This window comes from Phaethon aethereus (genome assembly GCF_964289735.1).
Source record: "Phaethon aethereus genome assembly, chromosome: 3".
In the NCBI taxonomy this organism is placed as follows: Eukaryota; Metazoa; Chordata; class Aves; order Phaethontiformes; family Phaethontidae; genus Phaethon; species Phaethon aethereus.
This window is the reverse complement of record NC_138576.1, coordinates 98,763,897-98,782,660: the sequence shown is the minus strand read 5'-3', so window position 1 is coordinate 98,782,660 and position 18,764 is coordinate 98,763,897. Positions and strand designations below refer to the sequence as shown.

The following is an 18,764-nucleotide window of genomic DNA, read 5'->3' as shown; positions in this document are numbered from 1 at the left end:
TTACATCAGGGTATAGAAGCCTTTGCATACTGTCTACACACAAGATAAAAGATAAACCTCTTCTGAGAGGGAGCTTAGAGCCTGGTATCAAGAATAAACACTGGTTATTTTCCATTGTTATTGTCCCTGAAATTATATGCATTACAAGAATGATTTGTGCATTTTTTGCTCTTTTTTCCTGTGCTTATGTAGTAGTAATTTATATATTTGCTTTAACCCAAATCTGTTTTCATTTTCAGAAGCTAACAGAATTACCAATGACTGTATTGAAAATCTTGGGGCTATTTTTATATGTTGAATCTCTTTAAGAGTCTGCTGTGCTTAATACTACAAGCATCGTACAAAAGTACAGTAAAATGATATTAAGAAAATGTAATAAGGTGAGATCTGTGCATATATAATTTTTATTTATGCCCCTGAGAGTTGTGGACAGACACTGATATGACACAATACTCATTGGATTTATTTTGCTATTTCAGTAATAAAATTATAAACTTGAGATAAGTGATACTACTTCACTTCAATGTTTTCCCAATATTTTTATTTATCTGGTTTTGCTATTATAAAACTTATTAGAAGTGGAGAAATATAAACAGCGTATAGCACATACAGCCTAATGTCCTGATTGTATTTTCACCTTTTAATTATCATGTTTAATTGCATTGTTTACTAATGCTGTCAGTATGGTTCGATTCCTTTTGCCACTTACAATCTTCCCGTTTGCCTTTTGGTTTGCTTCATTATATTATTACATGATAACATGAATAGCACTGTTCCAAGGGTGAATTACCACAACAACTAACAGCGTGTGGTGTCTCCGAGATTTGTCAGTGTTGTACTGCAGAGACAGTTGCTAAAGTTGCATGAATTTATTTTTTTTTTTAACCTTTGTGTGCCTGTGCCTTATGACCGATGATAACATTGTGCTAAGACTTCATTATGTTTTTGTGAGAGATTTGCTTTTTTCCTATGTTTCACTAGTTGTTCTCTCTCCTGAAATAGAACATGGCATCTTCATCCATAAGAAGTTGACGTATACTCACTGTAAGCAGTGAACAGCAGTGTGATGTAGAAAAGAACTTGATGTGTTTGTCTTTGTAGTGTTTAAATATACTATGTAGTGATTTTAATTGCCAGCTGATAACTAAGTCATCTATGTGAAAGCAAGAAGGAACCCTTAATATAACCCTCCTCTATAGCAGTTTGACTGTTAATAGATTCTTCTTTCCAATATTCTTCTGTTTTGCTAATATTAAGAGTGGCATCTTACAGCGTTCAAAAGCATGGAGCTATTCAGGGGTGCAATACGACTGTTCTCTAGGCTTCAGGCTCCTTGACCACCACTCTTCTGCTGCCAGGAGGGTCATACAGCGCTTTGGAAGGTCTCTCATTTTGAAAGTTTGTAGTGGTTCCAAAAATACTCTGTGTGCTTAAAATAGCCTGGATTGTTCAATGTGGTTTTTTCATGGACCAGTAGAATATTTTTAATAGAGTAATTGCCAAAAGGAAAGTGATGATGCAGTCTCACCCCTCTGCACAGCGCAGTCTGAAAAAGCTCGCTCACCAGCCTGTGCATCAAACCATAGCTTCTATTTGTGTATTACCATTGCTTTCCAGATGTTATCCTGTCTTGCTGGAAAGGCTTTAAAGACTACAGAATTTACTGCGCACACAAGGTAGTTGCTGCAAAGATTATTATCTTTTGTAGTTATGTTGTCTGCATTTATTTATAAATGTCCATGTGACTAGTTTCAGCTTCCAACAAATCCTTGGATTTTCTGATACCTTTCCTTTAAGATCAAAGACTCACAGTTAGGTACTCCTCCATGTAGGTGCTTGCAGGCTGGGGCGAAATAACTTCTCTGATGCTTCTCTGTTAAACTGAATAAACTGAGCTTCTTAAGCCTCTGATGAAACACATTTTTCTAGCCCTCGGATCACTCGTGTAACCTTTTTCTGAACCTCATCCCATTTTTAGTCGTCTTTTGGAGTTAAAGAGCAGGAACTAGAAACAGGAATGTAGTGTCTTGCTGATGCTGTGAACAGGAATAACCATATCTTCCAGCTCCTGATTGATTGTGCTTCCGTATAGGGATGCTAAAGGTTGCTTGACCTCTTAGCTGCATTGTTGTTCAGGAACTTCACATTCATGAAGATACCTTTTATAACGCTATTGCACTCCAGGGTATAACTTCCCATCTTTCTAGTGTGATATATGTTCCTTGCTCCTAAGTGATTGGTTCTGTGTTCTGTTGTATTAAAACAAGCTTTGTTCTTACGAGCCCGGTTAACCCAGGGGTACAGAGCAGCGTGCCTCACTGGCCAGTTTCCATTGCTAACCACTCCTTTCAATTCAGTCTTGTTTTATGAAAGTGTGTCCACTGTCACATTCTTTGTCCCACCAAAATTTTTCATCAGTCCATGGATCTAGCCCAAAAATAACTACCTGAATCATAATAAGGACACTTCCTTTCAGTTAGGGGTCAGCATCTCTAAGAGCAGGGGATGTTTTTATTAGTATTTGTCTTGCTCAGATCAGTAACAAGAAAATCAAAGGTAAACATAGGATAGGGATGTAAAATAGTAAAGGACAAAGACCAATTCCTTTGATTATTAATCTTGTTCTTCCTTTCCTAGCCTAAGTTTGTACCTGGGGAATTTAGTTGAATACTCGTTCTGTGAGGTCAAACTGTAGCAGTGGCCACCAGCAGACTTCCCTATAGCAGTGGACACAGTTGGGCTACATTTTGGTGACTTCTCCCCTCTCTGCCTCCAGCCCACTTCACTCCCCTCCCCACCCCCCCAAAACAACAACAACAAAAAAACCCTCAAAAAACCCAACCTAATGTCCTAATGGTTTTTAGTGCAGAATGAGACTGCCATTTTAGCATGTTACTGTAGGTATGCATCACAGAGTCTTGGCTGCAGATTTCTAATTATTGCAAGTGAAAGATCTCTTATTCAGCTGCAAAGTCTTCTCTAACATTATCTATGCAGTCACTGTTGTTTCTTTCTGAAGTTGTTTGGATTCCCCAGGAGCCTGCAGGTCACATTCACAAACCTGGTTTTAGGACTTTTAACATTCAGCTGTTAAAGTATGCATGTATGTACATATATGTGCATCCAGTGGATTAATCGCTAGCCATATCGAGTTAATTAAAAAAGCACAGATCTTGGACTTTATGAAAGCATTGAAAGCAGAGAAGTGAATTTACATTAGTAAATAAGAAATAAATTCAATCGTCTTGGCAATTAAGAAGAAAATAAGACGAGTTGTCCTGGTTTCAGCCAGGATAGAGCTGGTTTTCTTCACAGAAGCCAGTGTGAGACTGTTTTGGATTTGGGATGAGAAACTGTTGATAATGTGCTGATGTTTTGGGTTGCTGCTGAGCAGTCAAGGACAGTCCAGCTTCTTGTGCTGGCCTGCCAGCGAGCAGGCTGGGGGTGCACGGGGAGCTGGGAGGGGACACAGCCGGGACAGCTGACCCAGACTGGCCAAAGAGATATTCCCTACCATCCGACGTCATGCCCAGTACATAAACTGGAGTTGGCCGGGGGGCGGAAATCGCTGCTCGGGGACAGGCTGTCGATCGCCGGGTGGTGAGCAATTGCTGTATTGGGCATCACTTGTTCTTGTACATTCCTTTGTCGGTATTATCATTGTTGTTTCCTTCTTTCTTTCTGTCCTATTAAACTGTGTTTATCTCAACCCACAAGGTTTTTTTTTTCCTAATTCTCTCCCCCACCCTACTGTGGGAGGGGGAGTGAGCGAGCGGCTGCGTGGTGCTTAGTTGCCGGCTGGGGCTAAACCACGACAGTCCTTTTTGGCGCCCAACGTGGGGCCCGAGGCTTGAGATAATAACAGTTGCAGGTCACAATATCAGTTTATTTGATTTGCATGATGCTCTCGTCTTTGTTGTACATGTTAAGGATCGGTGTTGGTCTCTGCGGGCTGCTGTACTCGCCTGCGAGTTTTGTTTTTCGAGCACTGACCTTGAGCTTAATGTGGTATCATCTGAACTCTGTACTAAAGCCGTTACTGTATTTTGGCTACAGTCTTGTGGAGACGATTAGCAATTATACTTCTGCCTCTGAAAGGCTTTCTATGGAGGAAATGCAGAATGATACCTTTGCTACCCTCTATCATAACGTTTCCTCCTTCATCACAGTAATTTTTCCGTATTTTGAACACCCTTGGGTAGTTATAATACCTCTATTGCTACTTCTGGGGAACATTGTTTCGGTTTTGTCTAAGGTTGGCAAGCGATTTAAGAATATCACCCGGAGATCTGCCCCAAGGCTGGATAGTTATGAATGGCAGGGTGTGTGGAACAGCATGGGCAAATGCCTGGGGCGGTGGGCACCTCCGGTGTTTTGGAGCTTCACTCCCGAACAAGTGCAGAATCCTGATAAACTAGCAGAATATCTGGAAGAAGTATGCTGTCAGCCTGGCAGCTCCAAGGAGACACAAATCATTGCCATGTGCTGGGGCCTGGCCCATGCCTACCGAGCTCTATTTAACACTGTGCAAAGGGGAGAGGGGCTCTCTGGGTCTGATGGCAATGTGGCAGGCACTGTGACTACTCCAACCCCTGCAACAGGCACTGTAGCTACTCAAACCCCTGCGGCGGCCACTGTGACTACTCCAACCCCTGCAACAGGCACTGTAGCTACTCAGACTGTTGCAGCTGAACCAGAGAACCAGCCCATCCCAGTATCAGTTGCCCCTGTACAAAAGAAGAAATCTTGGAAGCGGAAGTCAGCTCGTTTAGTAAGGGAGGAGGAAGATTCTGCTAAGAGGGAGGCAGAGGAAGCGAGTGAGGAGGCAGAGTGCTCTGAAGCAGGGCCATCACAAGGACTGAAGAGGGAAGAGAGCAGGTCATCGCTTGAAGAGGAGGAAGAGGAAGAACTCATAAAAGAGACGGTAACTACCCGATCTCTATCACTGAGTGAACTGCGAGATATGCGAAAGGATTTCAGCCGTCGTCCAGGTGAGCACATTGTCACCTGGCTGCTCCGATGCTGGGATAATGGGGCCAGTAGCCTGGAATTAGAGGGTAGGGAAGCCAAGCAGCTGGGATCCCTTTCTAGGGAAGGGGGCATTGACAAAGCAATTGGAAAAGGTGCACGAGTCCTCAGCCTCTGGAGACGACTCCTGTCGGGTGTGAAGGAAAGGTACCCCTTCAAGGAAGATGTTCTATGTCACCCAGGCAAGTGGACCACCATGGAGAAAGGTATCCAGTACCTGAGGGAGCTAGCGGTGCTGGAAGTGATTTATGGTGACTTGGACAATGGACAATCATCCAAAGATCCAGATGAAGTCAATTGCACGCGACCTATGTGGCGGAAGTTTGTACGGAGTGCACCATCATCATATGCCAACTCATTAGCAATAATGGCCTGGAAAGACGGAGAGAGACCAACGGTGGATGAATTGGCTGGCCAACTCCGGCAATACGAAGAAAGTCTCTCTTCTTCCCTACGGGCCTGCGTCTCTGCTGTAGAGAAACTGTCCCAGGAGTTCCGGCAATTCAAAGAGGATATGCCCTACCCTCCACCCGTACGGACCAGTGTCTCAGCCATTAGGAGTAAGCGCTCTTCTGTTCAAGAGAGAGGATATAGAGGATACACACCGCGAGCCACCCTGTGGTTTCAATTGCGTGACTACGGAGAGGACATGAGGAGGTGGGATGGAAAACCTACCTCGACCCTAGAGGCACGAGTACGTGAGCTGCAAGGGAAAACAATTACAAAAGGGCGTTCATGTTCCTCCAGAAAAATCGTCGCTCCACTTTCCAGTGGGCAGTTCCCCAGAAAGAATAGAAGAGCTGATCTCACCTCTGATCCTCTTGAGGGGACTTCTGATTCCTATTTACAAGAAGTGGGTAACGAGTACTATGAGCAGGATTAGAGGGGCCCTGCCTCCAGCCAGGCGGAGGAGAGGGACAACCGAGTTTATTGGACTGTGTGGATTAGATGGCCTGGCACATCAGACCCACAGGAATATAAGGCTTTAGTGGATACTGGTGCACAATGTACCTTAATGCCATCAAGCCATATAGGGGCAGAACCCATCTGTATTTCTGGAGTGACAGGGGGATCCCAACAGCTGACTGTGCTGGAGGCCGAAGTGAGCCTAACTGGGAATGAGTGGCAGAAGCACCCCATTGTGACTGGCCCAGAGGCTCCGTGCATCCTGGGCATAGACTATCTCAGGAGAGGGTATTTCAAGGACCCAAAAGGGTACCGGTGGGCTTTTGGTATAGCTGCCTTGGAGACGGAAGAAATTAAACAGCTGTCCACCTTGCCTGGTCTCTCAGAGGACCCTTCTGTGGTGGGGTTGCTCAGGGTCGAAGAACAACAGGTGCCGATCGCTACCACAACAGTGCACCGGCGGCAATATCGCACCAACAGAGACTCCCTGATCCCCATCCATGAGCTGATTCGTCGGCTGGAGAACCAAGGAGTGATCAGCAAGACTCGCTCACCCTTTAACAGCCCCATATGGCCAGTGCGAAAGTCTAATGGAGAGTGGAGACTGACAGTAGACTATCGTGGCCTGAATGAAGTCACGCCACCACTGAGCGCTGCCGTGCCAGACATGCTAGAACTTCAATATGAACTGGAGTCAAAGGCAGCCAAGTGGTACGCCACCATTGATATTGCTAACGCGTTTTTCTCGATCCCTTTGGCGGCAGAGTGCAGGCCACAGTTTGCTTTCACCTGGAGGGGTGTCCAATACACCTGGAATCGACTTCCCCAGGGGTGGAAACACAGCCCTACCATTTGCCATGGGCTGATACAAACTGCACTGGAACAGGGTGAAGCTCCAGAGCATCTGCAATACATTGACGACATCATCGTATGGGGCAACACAGCAGAAGAAGTTTTTGAGAAAGGGAAGAAAATAATTCAAATCCTTCTGAAAGCTGGTTTTGCTATAAAACAAAGTAAGGTCAAAGGACCTGCACAAGAGATCCAGTTTTTAGGAATAAAATGGCAAGATGGACGTCGACAGATCCCAACGGATGTGATCAACAAAATAACAGCTATGTCTCCACCAACTAGCAAAAAAGAAACACAAGCATTTCTGGGCGTTGTGGGTTTCTGGAGAATGCATATTCCAAATTACAGTCTGATTGTAAGCCCTCTTTATCAAGTGACCCGGAAGAAGAATGATTTTAAATGGGGCCCTGAGCAACGACAAGCCTTCGAGCAAATTAAGCAGGAGATAGTTCATGCTGTAGCCCTCGGGCCAGTCCGAGCGGGACAAGATGTTAAAAATGTGCTCTACACGGCAGCCGGGGAGAATGGCCCTACCTGGAGTCTCTGGCAGAAGGCACCAGGAGAGACTCGAGGTCGACCTCTCGGGTTTTGGAGTCGAGGATATAGGGCATCTGAGTCCCGCTATACTCCAACTGAAAAGGAGATACTGGCAGCATATGAAGGAGTTCGAGCTGCCTCAGAAGTGGTTGGCACTGAAGCACAGCTCCTCCTGGCACCCCGACTGCCGGTGCTGGGCTGGATGTTCAAAGGGAGGGTCCCCTCTACGCATCATGCGACTGATGCTACGTGGAGTAAGTGGGTCGCGCTTATTACACAGCGGGCTCGAATAGGAAACCTTAATCGCCCGGGAATCTTGGAAGTGATCATGGACTGGCCAGAAGGCAAAGATTTTGGAATATCACCAGAAGAGGAGGTGGCGCGTGCTGAAGAGGCTCCACCATATAATGAACTGCCAGAGAATGAAAGGCAATATGCCCTATTTACTGATGGGTCCTGTCGTATTGTAGGCAAACATCGAAGGTGGAAAGCTGCTGTATGGAGCCCTACACGACGAGTCGCAGAAGCCGCTGAAGGACAAGGTGAATCAAGTCAGTTTGCAGAGGTGAAAGCCATCCAGCTGGCTTTAGATATTGCTGAACGAGAAAAATGGCCAGTACTCTATCTTTATACTGACTCATGGATGGTGGCAAATGCTCTATGGGGGTGGCTACAGCAATGGAAGCAGAGCAACTGGCAACGCAGAGGCAAGCCCATCTGGGCTGCTGAATTGTGGCAAGATATTGCTGCCCGACTAGAGAATCTGGTCATAAAAGTACGCCATGTAGATGCTCACGTACCCAAGAGTCGGGCCACCGAAGAACATCAAAACAACCATCAGGTGGATCAGGCTGCTAAGATTGAAGTGGCTCAGGTGGATCTGGACTGGCAACATAAGGGTGAATTATTTATAGCTCGGTGGGCCCATGACACCTCAGGCCATCAGGGAAGAGATGCAACATATAGATGGGCTCGGGATCGAGGGGTGGACCTGACCATGGACGCTATTGCACAGGTTATCCATGAATGTGAAACGTGTGCTGCGATCAAACAAGCCAAGCGGTTAAAGCCCCTCTGGTATGAAGGACGATGGTTGAAATGTAAATATGGGGAGGCCTGGCAGATTGACTATATCACACTTCCACAAACTCGCCAAGGCAAGCGCTATGTGCTTACCATGGTGGAAGCAACCACCGGATGGCTGGAAACATACCCTGTGCCCCATGCCACCGCCCGGAACACTATCCTGGGCCTTGAAAAGCAAGTCTTATGGCGACATGGCACCCCCGAAAGAATTGAGTCGGACAACGGGACTCATTTCCGAAACAACCTCATAGACACCTGGGCCAAAGAGCACGGCATTGAGTGGGTGTATCACATCCCCTATCATGCACCAGCTTCCGGAAAAATTGAACGATACAACGGACTGTTAAAGACTACACTGAGAGCAATGGGTGATGGGACATTCAAACATTGGGATAAACATTTAGCAAAAGCCACCTGGTTAGTCAACACTAGGGGATCTACTAATAGAGCCGGTCCTGCCCAATCAAAACTTTTACGTACTGTAGAAGGGGATAAAGTCCCTGTGGTGCATGTGAGAAATATGCTGGGGAAGACAGTCTGGGTTACTCCTGCCTCAGGCAAAGGTAAACCCGTTCGTGGGATTGCTTTTGCCCAGGGACCTGGGTGCACTTGGTGGGTAATGCGGAAGGATGGGGAAGTCCGATGTGTACCTCAAGGAGACTTGATTTTGGGTGAAAATAGTCAATGATTTGAATTGTATTATGTTAATTGTTACACAATACAGTATGTCATTACTACTATGGTTGCTATCTACCATATCGATGGTATTACAGTAAGAATCACCCAGACTGATGAAGAATGAGCTTCACCGAAACTAAGCAACATGCAGCAGTGATGGAACCAGAACTGGCTTCAGCAGCTTGCGCCCAACAAATCCCTCGAGACCGACATCTTCGACCTGCAGATCATGGACATGGACCGTGCCAGATGACAATCCAACACCACATACCATCTCCCCTGCCCTGAGAGACTGCTATGATGGATGAAGCCCAGAGTCATGGACTGAATGAACTACACAGACATTTTAAAGTGATGGCCCATGGACTAAGAAAGTGATATCTGTGTGTATATATTAAAAGACAGGAAGAGTAGTAATGAATAATTGGAATGTATTGAAAGTACAGGACCTGGGCATGACGTAAATGGTATGGAATAAGGGGTGGATACTGTCCTGGTTTCAGCCAGGATAGAGCTGGTTTTCTTCACAGAAGCCAGTGTGAGACTGTTTTGGATTTGGGATGAGAAACTGTTGATAATGTGCTGATGTTTTGGGTTGCTGCTGAGCAGTCAAGGACAGTCCAGCTTCTTGTGCTGGCCTGCCAGCGAGCAGGCTGGGGGTGCACGGGGAGCTGGGAGGGGACACAGCCGGGACAGCTGACCCAGACTGGCCAAAGAGATATTCCCTACCATCCGACGTCATGCCCAGTACATAAACTGGAGTTGGCCGGGGGGCGGAAATCGCTGCTCGGGGACAGGCTGTCGATCGCCGGGTGGTGAGCAATTGCTGTATTGGGCATCACTTGTTCTTGTACATTCCTTTGTCGGTATTATCATTGTTGTTTCCTTCTTTCTTTCTGTCCTATTAAACTGTGTTTATCTCAACCCACAAGGTTTTTTTTTTCCTAATTCTCTCCCCCACCCTACTGTGGGAGGGGGAGTGAGCGAGCGGCTGCGTGGTGCTTAGTTGCCGGCTGGGGCTAAACCACGACACGAGTGTAGTGAGGATGGTGTTAAAATCCATCCTAGCAGCAAGTGGTAGGTCGTGTCATTACCGAATCTGTCTTCTAACCTCTGCTTGACCTAATTCTGCTGAATTCTAGTGGTCTGTGCAAGTACATGTTCTCTAGGTATAAGAATAGTAGCAGCAGTTACACTACCTAGAACAAGAATGTACAAGGGCTGTCAGCTGTCTTGCCTAGGGGCATGAGATGATCACCAGCTGGGGTTAAGAAAAAGCATTTCCTTCCTGTGAGGCATTACGTAATTGTCTGTGTATATTAAGTGTGTCGGAGGTTTTGTCTGAAATTTATTATATAAGCCAGTGCTGTAAGAAGATGTCAGACTAAGAAAATAGCCTGGCATACGTATTATGGCAATTCCTTTTTATTCTGTTTTTAATGCTGTCCAAAATAAAATGAGATTCATCACAGGTTTCACCTTGTTAGCTTTGCAGTGTGTTGCTTTTAACACTGTCCTGCCAGCTTTGTGACGCAAATTTGACTGCAGCTGAGGAATATTGTTAATCCTCTCATCTCCTTGTGGGGAATCAAAGTTGAGCCAAATGAAATGTTTTGTGCTACAGTGTTTTCTTTTATTGCTGCACATACAAAGCAAGTAAAAATGCTGGCTTCCAGGATCTCACTAGAGTGATACTGATTCTCCACATTTATGAGATGCCAATAAAACAGAAGTTATTCTTTTTCATCTTGCAGTTTACTCTTCACCAAAGTAAAACTGGAATGGATGCATAAAGGACCTGAAGAGGCTCTGGTGACATGCAGGCATATGTTGCAGATGTGGCAGATGGTATATAGTGTTTTACAGCACAGGTAGGCTTTTTCCACTGTCTGACAAATTCAGATTTCATAATGGAGATGCAGTTATCTTCTTTAATTGTCTGGATACTTAAGTTATTTTACAAAAAGGGTGATGAACAGTACTGTTTAAAAAGAAGCATAAGTAATATTTCTAGCTGTAACTTTAAAAAAGGCAAGATTTTCATAACCATGATTTAAAAAAAAACACAACCACAAACAACAAAGCCAAACATCAGGATTATAAGATTGAAGAAACAGTTTGAAACAAGAGTTTCTGATCTGAATGTCTATAAACAGCTCCATCCATATTCAGATGTCCAGAATGGAGAGCGGATTTATTTTTTCCCCCAATAGTACTGAGCATCCATCAACTATTGTTCAGAGTCTGCAGTAGTTGGCACCACCCAGGAATGTGTGGGGGTGACACAGTCCTGAACTGAGTAAGCCAAGGAAAGGCACACGGCCAAGACTCTATCATATGCTGTGATTTCATGCCGGTTGCATAGCCTGGTGCTAACGGGGCAAGGAACGGGAGTTGAGGGATGTAGCATCTTTCTCCCTTCTCTTGTCCTAGTAAATCAGCATTTAAACAGTGTCATGTTCCCTGTTTGTTCTCTCTGTCTCATCTGCTTCTCCTCCAAAAGGAAAAGTTTAGAAAGTGTGAAAGCTATCGGGTTGGGTTTTCTCCCTTCCCACACCCTTTGGGTATTGCCCTAGTCATGATACCACTGTACAAGTGTCTTGGGAGTGTTATCTCAAGACTGCACTTATCTTTCACCTGTAATGTCCATAGAGGTTGTGTTTGATGGAAAGGATAGCAGACTCATGAAGCTAGTATTGTTCCCTAGTTTATGTAGACATTTACATAAGCTTTATAAACACCAGAAGTGTATGTACAGAATGACGCATGTCTATATACAAATTGTCCTTGAGGTAATTCCTTGCTGGTTTAGCTAATGAGCAGCAGACCAAACACAAAAATCAAGATATTTACATAGCAGCAGAGAAATGGTCTCTTACAGGCTGGAATCATTGATTTCCTTAGGCCTTAGTCTCTTTAGCTAAGGATTCAATCATACACCTCTCACATTAATAATCTTTATACCCATGAGTAGTCCTCGTTGAAGCTGATCAAATCCACACTGAACAATTATGACTGATTAGGATTTACTCTTGCAAACAGGAGCTGCAAGCCTAAGACTGAAGAGAGTACGTTGGAAATCAGACAAATAAATAGTTTGGCCATTTGGACTGCATTCGGATCCCAAGCTGTGCTTTGGCTGTTACATTTAAAAACCCAAGATGCGATAGCTTTAGAGGCTTTTGATGAGCTTTAGCCATAGAAGCCTAAACAAAACAAATAGCTTTGCTTTTGCTTTTAGGAACTCTAATGTGTATTTCACTGCAATTCCCAGTGGGACTTTTTGGCTTTCTCAAACAATACATCATAAAGTGTTTTCTATTGATAAATGCTGCTTTAAAGGTGACAAGAATGAACTTGGTACCTGCAGTTTTAGACTGGATTCAGTGACCCAGGAAGCCCCTTGTATTAAGCAAATTGCAGCAGTATGAGCTAACAAATATGTAAAATATTCCGGGTTGGGCTTGCAAAGGAACTTAAGGGGAATTCTTATCAGTGAGACTTGGACACAGGCATTTTTTAGGGCCTCTTGGAAAAGAGAAGCCTGTATTTACATAAAGTTCAGAGCTGTTGCACCCAATACTCTTTCCTAGTTCAATCACCAGTTAATCACCTACAGAATTAAGTGGCACTTTAGTTACACTTGGTTGCGTTTGTCTGGCCTGAGTTTCCTGGCTTTGCAATCTTACTCTGACTCCGCTAGACGAAAGAGTCTTTCAGGGCCCAGCGTTTTCTCCCCAAGCAGCTATTCATGTGCCATGCTCAAGTCCCCTCCTGTCTTCTCTCTGATAAACCGGTGCCTCTGCAGTCTCTCACAATCACGCGTTTCCTTCAGCAGATTTTGTCACCATTGCACCCCTGTCTCAGCTACCTTTTAAAAACATGGGCAGTGGAGTGGCAACGTGTCCCGCTGCCAGCCTTTCCAGTGCTGCATGTGGAAGGCAAATCATCTGGCTGCTGTCTCTTCTCTGGTGCATGGAAAAGCTTTCTTGGCTGAAGGCCTTGTACTGCAGCTTTGAAGGAGTAGTTAATGTTCAGCCCTTCTCCAGGATAACGAATAAAGCCGTTGGGAGTGGCTGTTTTGCACAGTGCAGTCCACTTGGTTTTCAGGCTGGGATTTCAGTCTGCTTTCCCAGTTAAAAGACTGTGCTGTTGATGACTGTACTGAGGTGCACTCTGAATGCTGCTCTCCTGTGGTCAGTTTTTACTGCGGCCAAACTTAGGCCATCTGCCAATCTCCTCAGCTGCCCTTTGTGCGGGGGAATGGTGTGCAAGCCGGTGTTCGGCCACGTGCCTGAACAGTGACTTCGTGGTGATGGATGCTGCATCGAAGCAGCACTTGCATCATGGGAGTAGTATTTTGAAGTGTAGCTGCTGCGTTCCTGCGTATGCAGCACACCATTAAGTCAGAAACGCCCTTATGGTTTCACCAGCAGCCTCCAGCCAGGACACTGACACTTGGGTTAATCCTGGCTAGGCAAGGCTGAGACAGAGGTCAGAGAATTTAGTTTTCCCTTATATCTGTTGCCACATGATAGTATCAAGTGGGGTATCAGTGTGGAAACCAGTATGGAAGACAGGGAGGCCCAGTCGAGGCTGGAGATTAGTGCAAACAGGCAAATGCCCAAGAATTCAGGGTCCATTAACGAAACCATAACATTTGATCCCAAAGCCCAAGTAAAAGGTTAATTACCTATTGTAAATATGCTTACCGCTATGATGAATGACAGTGGCTTTCAGTCCTACATTGTTAGCTGGGAAGGACAAGACTTGATTTATCTTTTGCTATTATTTTCTGTGCTAACAGAATAATCATGTTTAAAACCGAATAGAAGTTCCAGGCCAATTCTTCAGCTAGATTAATGCAAATTCAAGGGAATTCTGTGCAATCCCTACCAAAGGACTGATCAGACTGGAAGATGGGGCATCCACAGCAATCATGACTCTGTGACAGCTCGTTTCCTGGGAGGAATATGGTCCAAAGGCTGAGCTGCAGGCTTGGACGTGTGCCAGAAGAAGTAGCCAAGGCAGTCACTTTTCCTTTTGATATTTGTCCCTTAATGGATGATGAGAGGAGATATCATCACCATCTGATCCTGGGGGGATTGCAAACTATGTGGTGACAGGAAGGCTCAGGAGATCTGCATGAAGTGATTTTTTCGTTAGGCATGTGATTTCTTTTTTTTTTTTTTTTTTTTTTTTGTTTGAGGTTTTTGGGGTTTTTTGGGAGGTGGGTTTTTTTGGTGGGTTTGGGTTTTTTTTGAGTTTCCCTTTAGAAGACCTATCCTGTGAGGACAGAAGTCTAGTAGAAGAGCAGACCAAATAGTCCTCCTTTTATAAAGCGGAGCTATGTGGTAGCTTTTATCTTCTTCCTGTGTTTGAACCGAACAAAGGTGGAAGAGGAGAAAACAATCCCTTTGAAATGAAGAAATTAGCACCTGGGTGGAAGGTGGTAATTGGTCTATTTCGATAGGATCAGCACAGCAGTCCAGTGCACAAATCCTTCTGTAGACAATCCTGAGGGATGGTGGTTCATCCTGGGTGTGGGACTGCTGGTTGGCCTCTGGTCTGGCTTCTAGGTGCCAACATGTTCCTTGTCCAGTGGTTTGCAAAGACTCCCAACAGACAGACAACCTGATACCAGCAGGTGCCCTGGAGCCCTTGCTGGGCACTGTGTCTCTGAGCTTCCTGTCTGTTGGCAGGGTGGGGGTCTTAAAACAACACGTTCAAGAAGCTGATTGCCTCCCACTGGAAAGCTTGAGTTGTCAGTTCCAGTGGCAGCTAGATGGGACTAGCCTGCTTGGAGGGGAGCGTCTCTCTGCCGAAAGATGGCCAGGTAACACGGTTTTGTTTCTTTGCAGTGGCTCTGAGAAAGGAAGTAGTGTGACTGAAACACCGGTGATCAAAAAGCATAATGGACTGCATCTCACGCTCCCAGATGCTCATGATACCGACTCTGGTGAGGAAACAAGATTTGTGTTTTCACATCCTAAATGCATGCTTTTGTGAGAAAGGAATGATTTACCTTAGGGGGAAGGGAACGGCTGGTGGAGGGGCTGCGTGCATGCACATTGCTGGGCTGGTGGTCAGGAGCTCCAGATCTGTCTCCAGGGCCACCTCTGCTGCAAAACATAACACCGTGGTTTGTCTGTACCTTGGCTTCCCCATGCATAAAACAGAGATGAGTTCCTGATTGCTTTTACAAAGCTGTCTGAGACAAGCATGAAGGGTATTAGATGGCAGTTCCCTATACTTCTGCAAGAATTGTATAATTTGGTCCTTTCTTTTCCTCCTGCTTTTTCCTCCCCTAAATTTAATCCTTTTTAGATGTCCTGTTCAAGCCAGCTATTATTATGGTTTTGGAAAGCTGAATGAGAGTGTCAATTCCTATTAGATGGTGATTTGCTTTGGGATTTGTACATAAACCTTGGGATGCTTTATTATATGGTAAATACACATCACAGTAACAGATATCAGATGGAAATAACTGAGACATCAAAGCTGATCTTGGCACGAAGGGGAAAAGAAGCTTTCAGAGAGTGCTGCTGACTTGTGATTTTTGTTGTAAGTCTCGTGGTATTTGGTGCTTCCTTTGAAACTGTAACTCTCAAAATCAGATGATTATGTGAGAAACTCGCCTTTGAACTTGGAGTTATTTTAGGGAAGCAACTTTCTACCCTTGTGGATGTAGAAGAAACACAAAAAATGAACCTCACAGACTCAGAAACTGGACAAGAAGAATATAAAAGCTTAATTTTAGAAAGACTAACACCTGAACAAGTTGCATGCTTTGGGGCTATGGAATTAAGGTTTGTCTGAATCTTAATCTTGAACATTTGGAATTGGTAAAACTGAAGTCGCATGCTCAGCATATATGGCTGAGATAAAGGACAAGTTCTTATGTGTTAAGTATATGACGTGTATTAAATTATGTGCATTTAACCCCCATTTACAGCCACCAATGGGTAAAAAGCATTGCAAGGTTAGGTCTTGAGCATACAAACATTCAAATATCAAAACATTATTCAGTGTGTCTGCTTTTTTCTTTGTAGTGTTAAACCCTTAGGGTCTGTATTTATGATGTTGTAATCTTACTGATTGTATGCACATGTACTTATGTAATTTGTAATCTGTTTATTCCATTTCCCTTTTATTACCCTTTGATGAGATGAGTCTCTGTATTTTGTATAGGTCCTTTTTCTCATTGTTTATATGGCAGTGTTCTATAGTCTTAAGCTTAATCAAAGAGAATAGGCCAAATTCAGCACAGATAGATGAAGAGGATATACTAAATGCATATGTGCTGTTTGGCATATTAAAAATTATCTGGAAAAGGGAGAGTATATGACATGAAAGTTTTGTGGTGGTACAAAATTGTTTAGGATAGTCATCACTTAAATTGTGAAGATTTGTGAAATATATCCTATCATCCCTGATGCTGGGCAGTAAAATGGACTTCCAGTTTCAGTGAATGTATGAAAATAGTTTGGAAAACACTGTCGGTAGTTTGCAGAATCCATCAGCCACTAGACATGACTAGGAAAGCAATAAAAACCAAAATATGTTATTTGCCACACGACTTTTGTTATCCATCCAATTCCCACTCTGGGGGAGTGGCTTATGGTGCATAGGCTGTGGGGTTGAGCCTGGACTGATCCCTGCCCCTTAAGCTCTAGCTGGTGCTTAATGGTATGTAAAAGGAATTCTGGATGTATGATCTCATGCTCTTCTGGAGATCCCTTGCCTTGCTTTCATAGAATCATAGAATGGTTTGGGTTGGAAGGGACCTTAAAGATCATCTAGTTCCAACCTCTCTGCCACAGGCAGGGACACCTTCCACTAGACCAGGTTGCTCAAAGCCCCATCCAACCTGACCTTGAACACTTCCAGGGATGGAGCATCCACAACTTCTCTGGGCAACCCGTTCCAGTGCCTCACCACCCTCACAGTGAAGAGTTTCTTCCTTATATCTAATCTAAATTTACCCTCCTTCAGTTTCAAGCCATTACCCATTGTCCTACTGCAACAGGCTCTGCTAAAAAGTCTTTCCCCGTCTTTCTTAGAAGCCTTCTTTAAGTACAGAAAGACTGCAATAAGGTCTCCCCAGAGCCTTCTCTTCTCTTATCCTATCCTCAGTGGAGAGGTGTTCCATCCCTCTCATCATTTTCATGGTCCTCCTCTGGACCTGCTTGAACAGTCAGCATCCTTCTTCTGTTGGGAGCCACAGAGCTGGACACAGTACTGCAGGAGGGGTCTCACAAGAGTGGAGTAGAGGGGGGAGAATCACCTCCCTTGACCTTCTGGCCACGCTGCTTTTGATGCAGCCCAGGATACGGTTGGCTTTGTAGGCTGTAAGTGCACATTGCTGGGTCATGTTGAGCTTCTCATCAACCAACACCCCTGAGTCCTCCTCCTCAGGGCTACTCTCAGTACATTCTCTGCCCAGCCTGTGTTTGTGCTTGGGATTGCCCCAGCCCATGTGCAGGACCTTGCACTTGGCCTTGTTGAACTTTATGAGGTTCACATGGGCCCACCCCTCAAGCCTGTCAAGATCTAATTGCTTTGTAATTGTCTGGAGGAAGGAGTGTGGCCAGATTTGGGCTACACCCACTTCACAGCATGGTTTGAGATTTTGAGACCAAATTGTCGCCAGCAGAGCCTGTAGTGTTTTGATGTACTGGTACGCCTCCCTTCTAAAGACCTCAGTCCTGCCTCCTGCTCACTCCTCTGCTGCAGACTCCTCCAGAGTCACAGCAAAGCTCAGGCACATTTGGTCTCTATGTAGTGCTTTCCTCAAAAAGCACCTGGGTTGGGTTCCTGTTCCAGTCTGCTCTTAGCCCAGTTCTAGCAGCCAGCATGCAATGGAGCATGTGCTGTACGCCATGGTACTGCCTGCCGGAAAGAGCAAACTAATGTAAAGTACAAGCTTTAAACCAGCTTTTCACACACATAAAGTGATTCACACTAAATGCAATTTGATTTTAGCCAAGAAATGTATTCGTCCTCCTTTTCGAGAATCTAGGTTTCCATGCTGACGTGGTTACACCCACAATGGACATAAGGATGGGGCTCGTACTGAGCTTACACCTTCCACCTTAGCGCCGGACTGGCACTGGCTGATTTCAGGAAGGGTCTGTGGCTCGCTGCTTTGCAGGCTCTAGGTGCTGCAGAAAGGAGGCAGCTGGGTGTGTTGTCCCAGTTGGGAGCCTCTTCTAAGGCAGCAAGAGGTGAGATTGGAGACTACAGCTCTAGCCCCTCTTGGCCTGGTGTCTTCGCAGAGCTGCGGCTGTGGCTGGCTGCTTTGAAAGAGGGAGGAGGTCTGATTTCCACACACACCCCCCCCCCCCATCATTCTGGAACAGACTCTGGTTTCTATCATGAAACCCCCCGGGAGCGTGCGGCAGTATCACTGTAGCGCACAGGCACTCTGTGATCTCTGGGCTCGTCACTGAAGGGGGGATTACTGCAGTCGAGTTTGACACTGGCCTCTCCCTCAGTTAGACCACAATGAGATTATTTGCTGTGCCAGAATTTTAGGTTTGCTGCCAGCAAGATTAATTCCTTTTTATTTTCTTCATCTTCTCCTAACTGAAGCAGTGTTCCTAACTAAATTCACTGGTATCAGTCAGCTGCCTTGCTATTTCATTCTTTTTCTGATTTAGTCTTATCTTACAATG

At 45.1% G+C, this 18,764-nt stretch overlaps 1 protein-coding gene across 4 annotated transcripts in view; it reads left to right on the top strand.

Moving 5' to 3' along the window:
* TTC7A (tetratricopeptide repeat domain 7A) overlaps positions 1–18,764 on the top strand; it is a gene marked incomplete at both ends in the record, with an annotated part of 182,100 nt that overhangs the window by 114,862 nt on the left and 48,474 nt on the right. For all 4 annotated transcript variants that reach the window (XM_081997950.1, XM_081997951.1, XM_081997949.1 and 1 more), the window contains 2 exons: positions 10,842–10,958; positions 14,949–15,046. In XM_081997950.1, the coding sequence (XP_081854076.1) occupies positions 10,842–10,958; positions 14,949–15,046 (215 nt within the window). The remainder of the gene's footprint in view (positions 1–10,841; positions 10,959–14,948; positions 15,047–18,764) is intronic.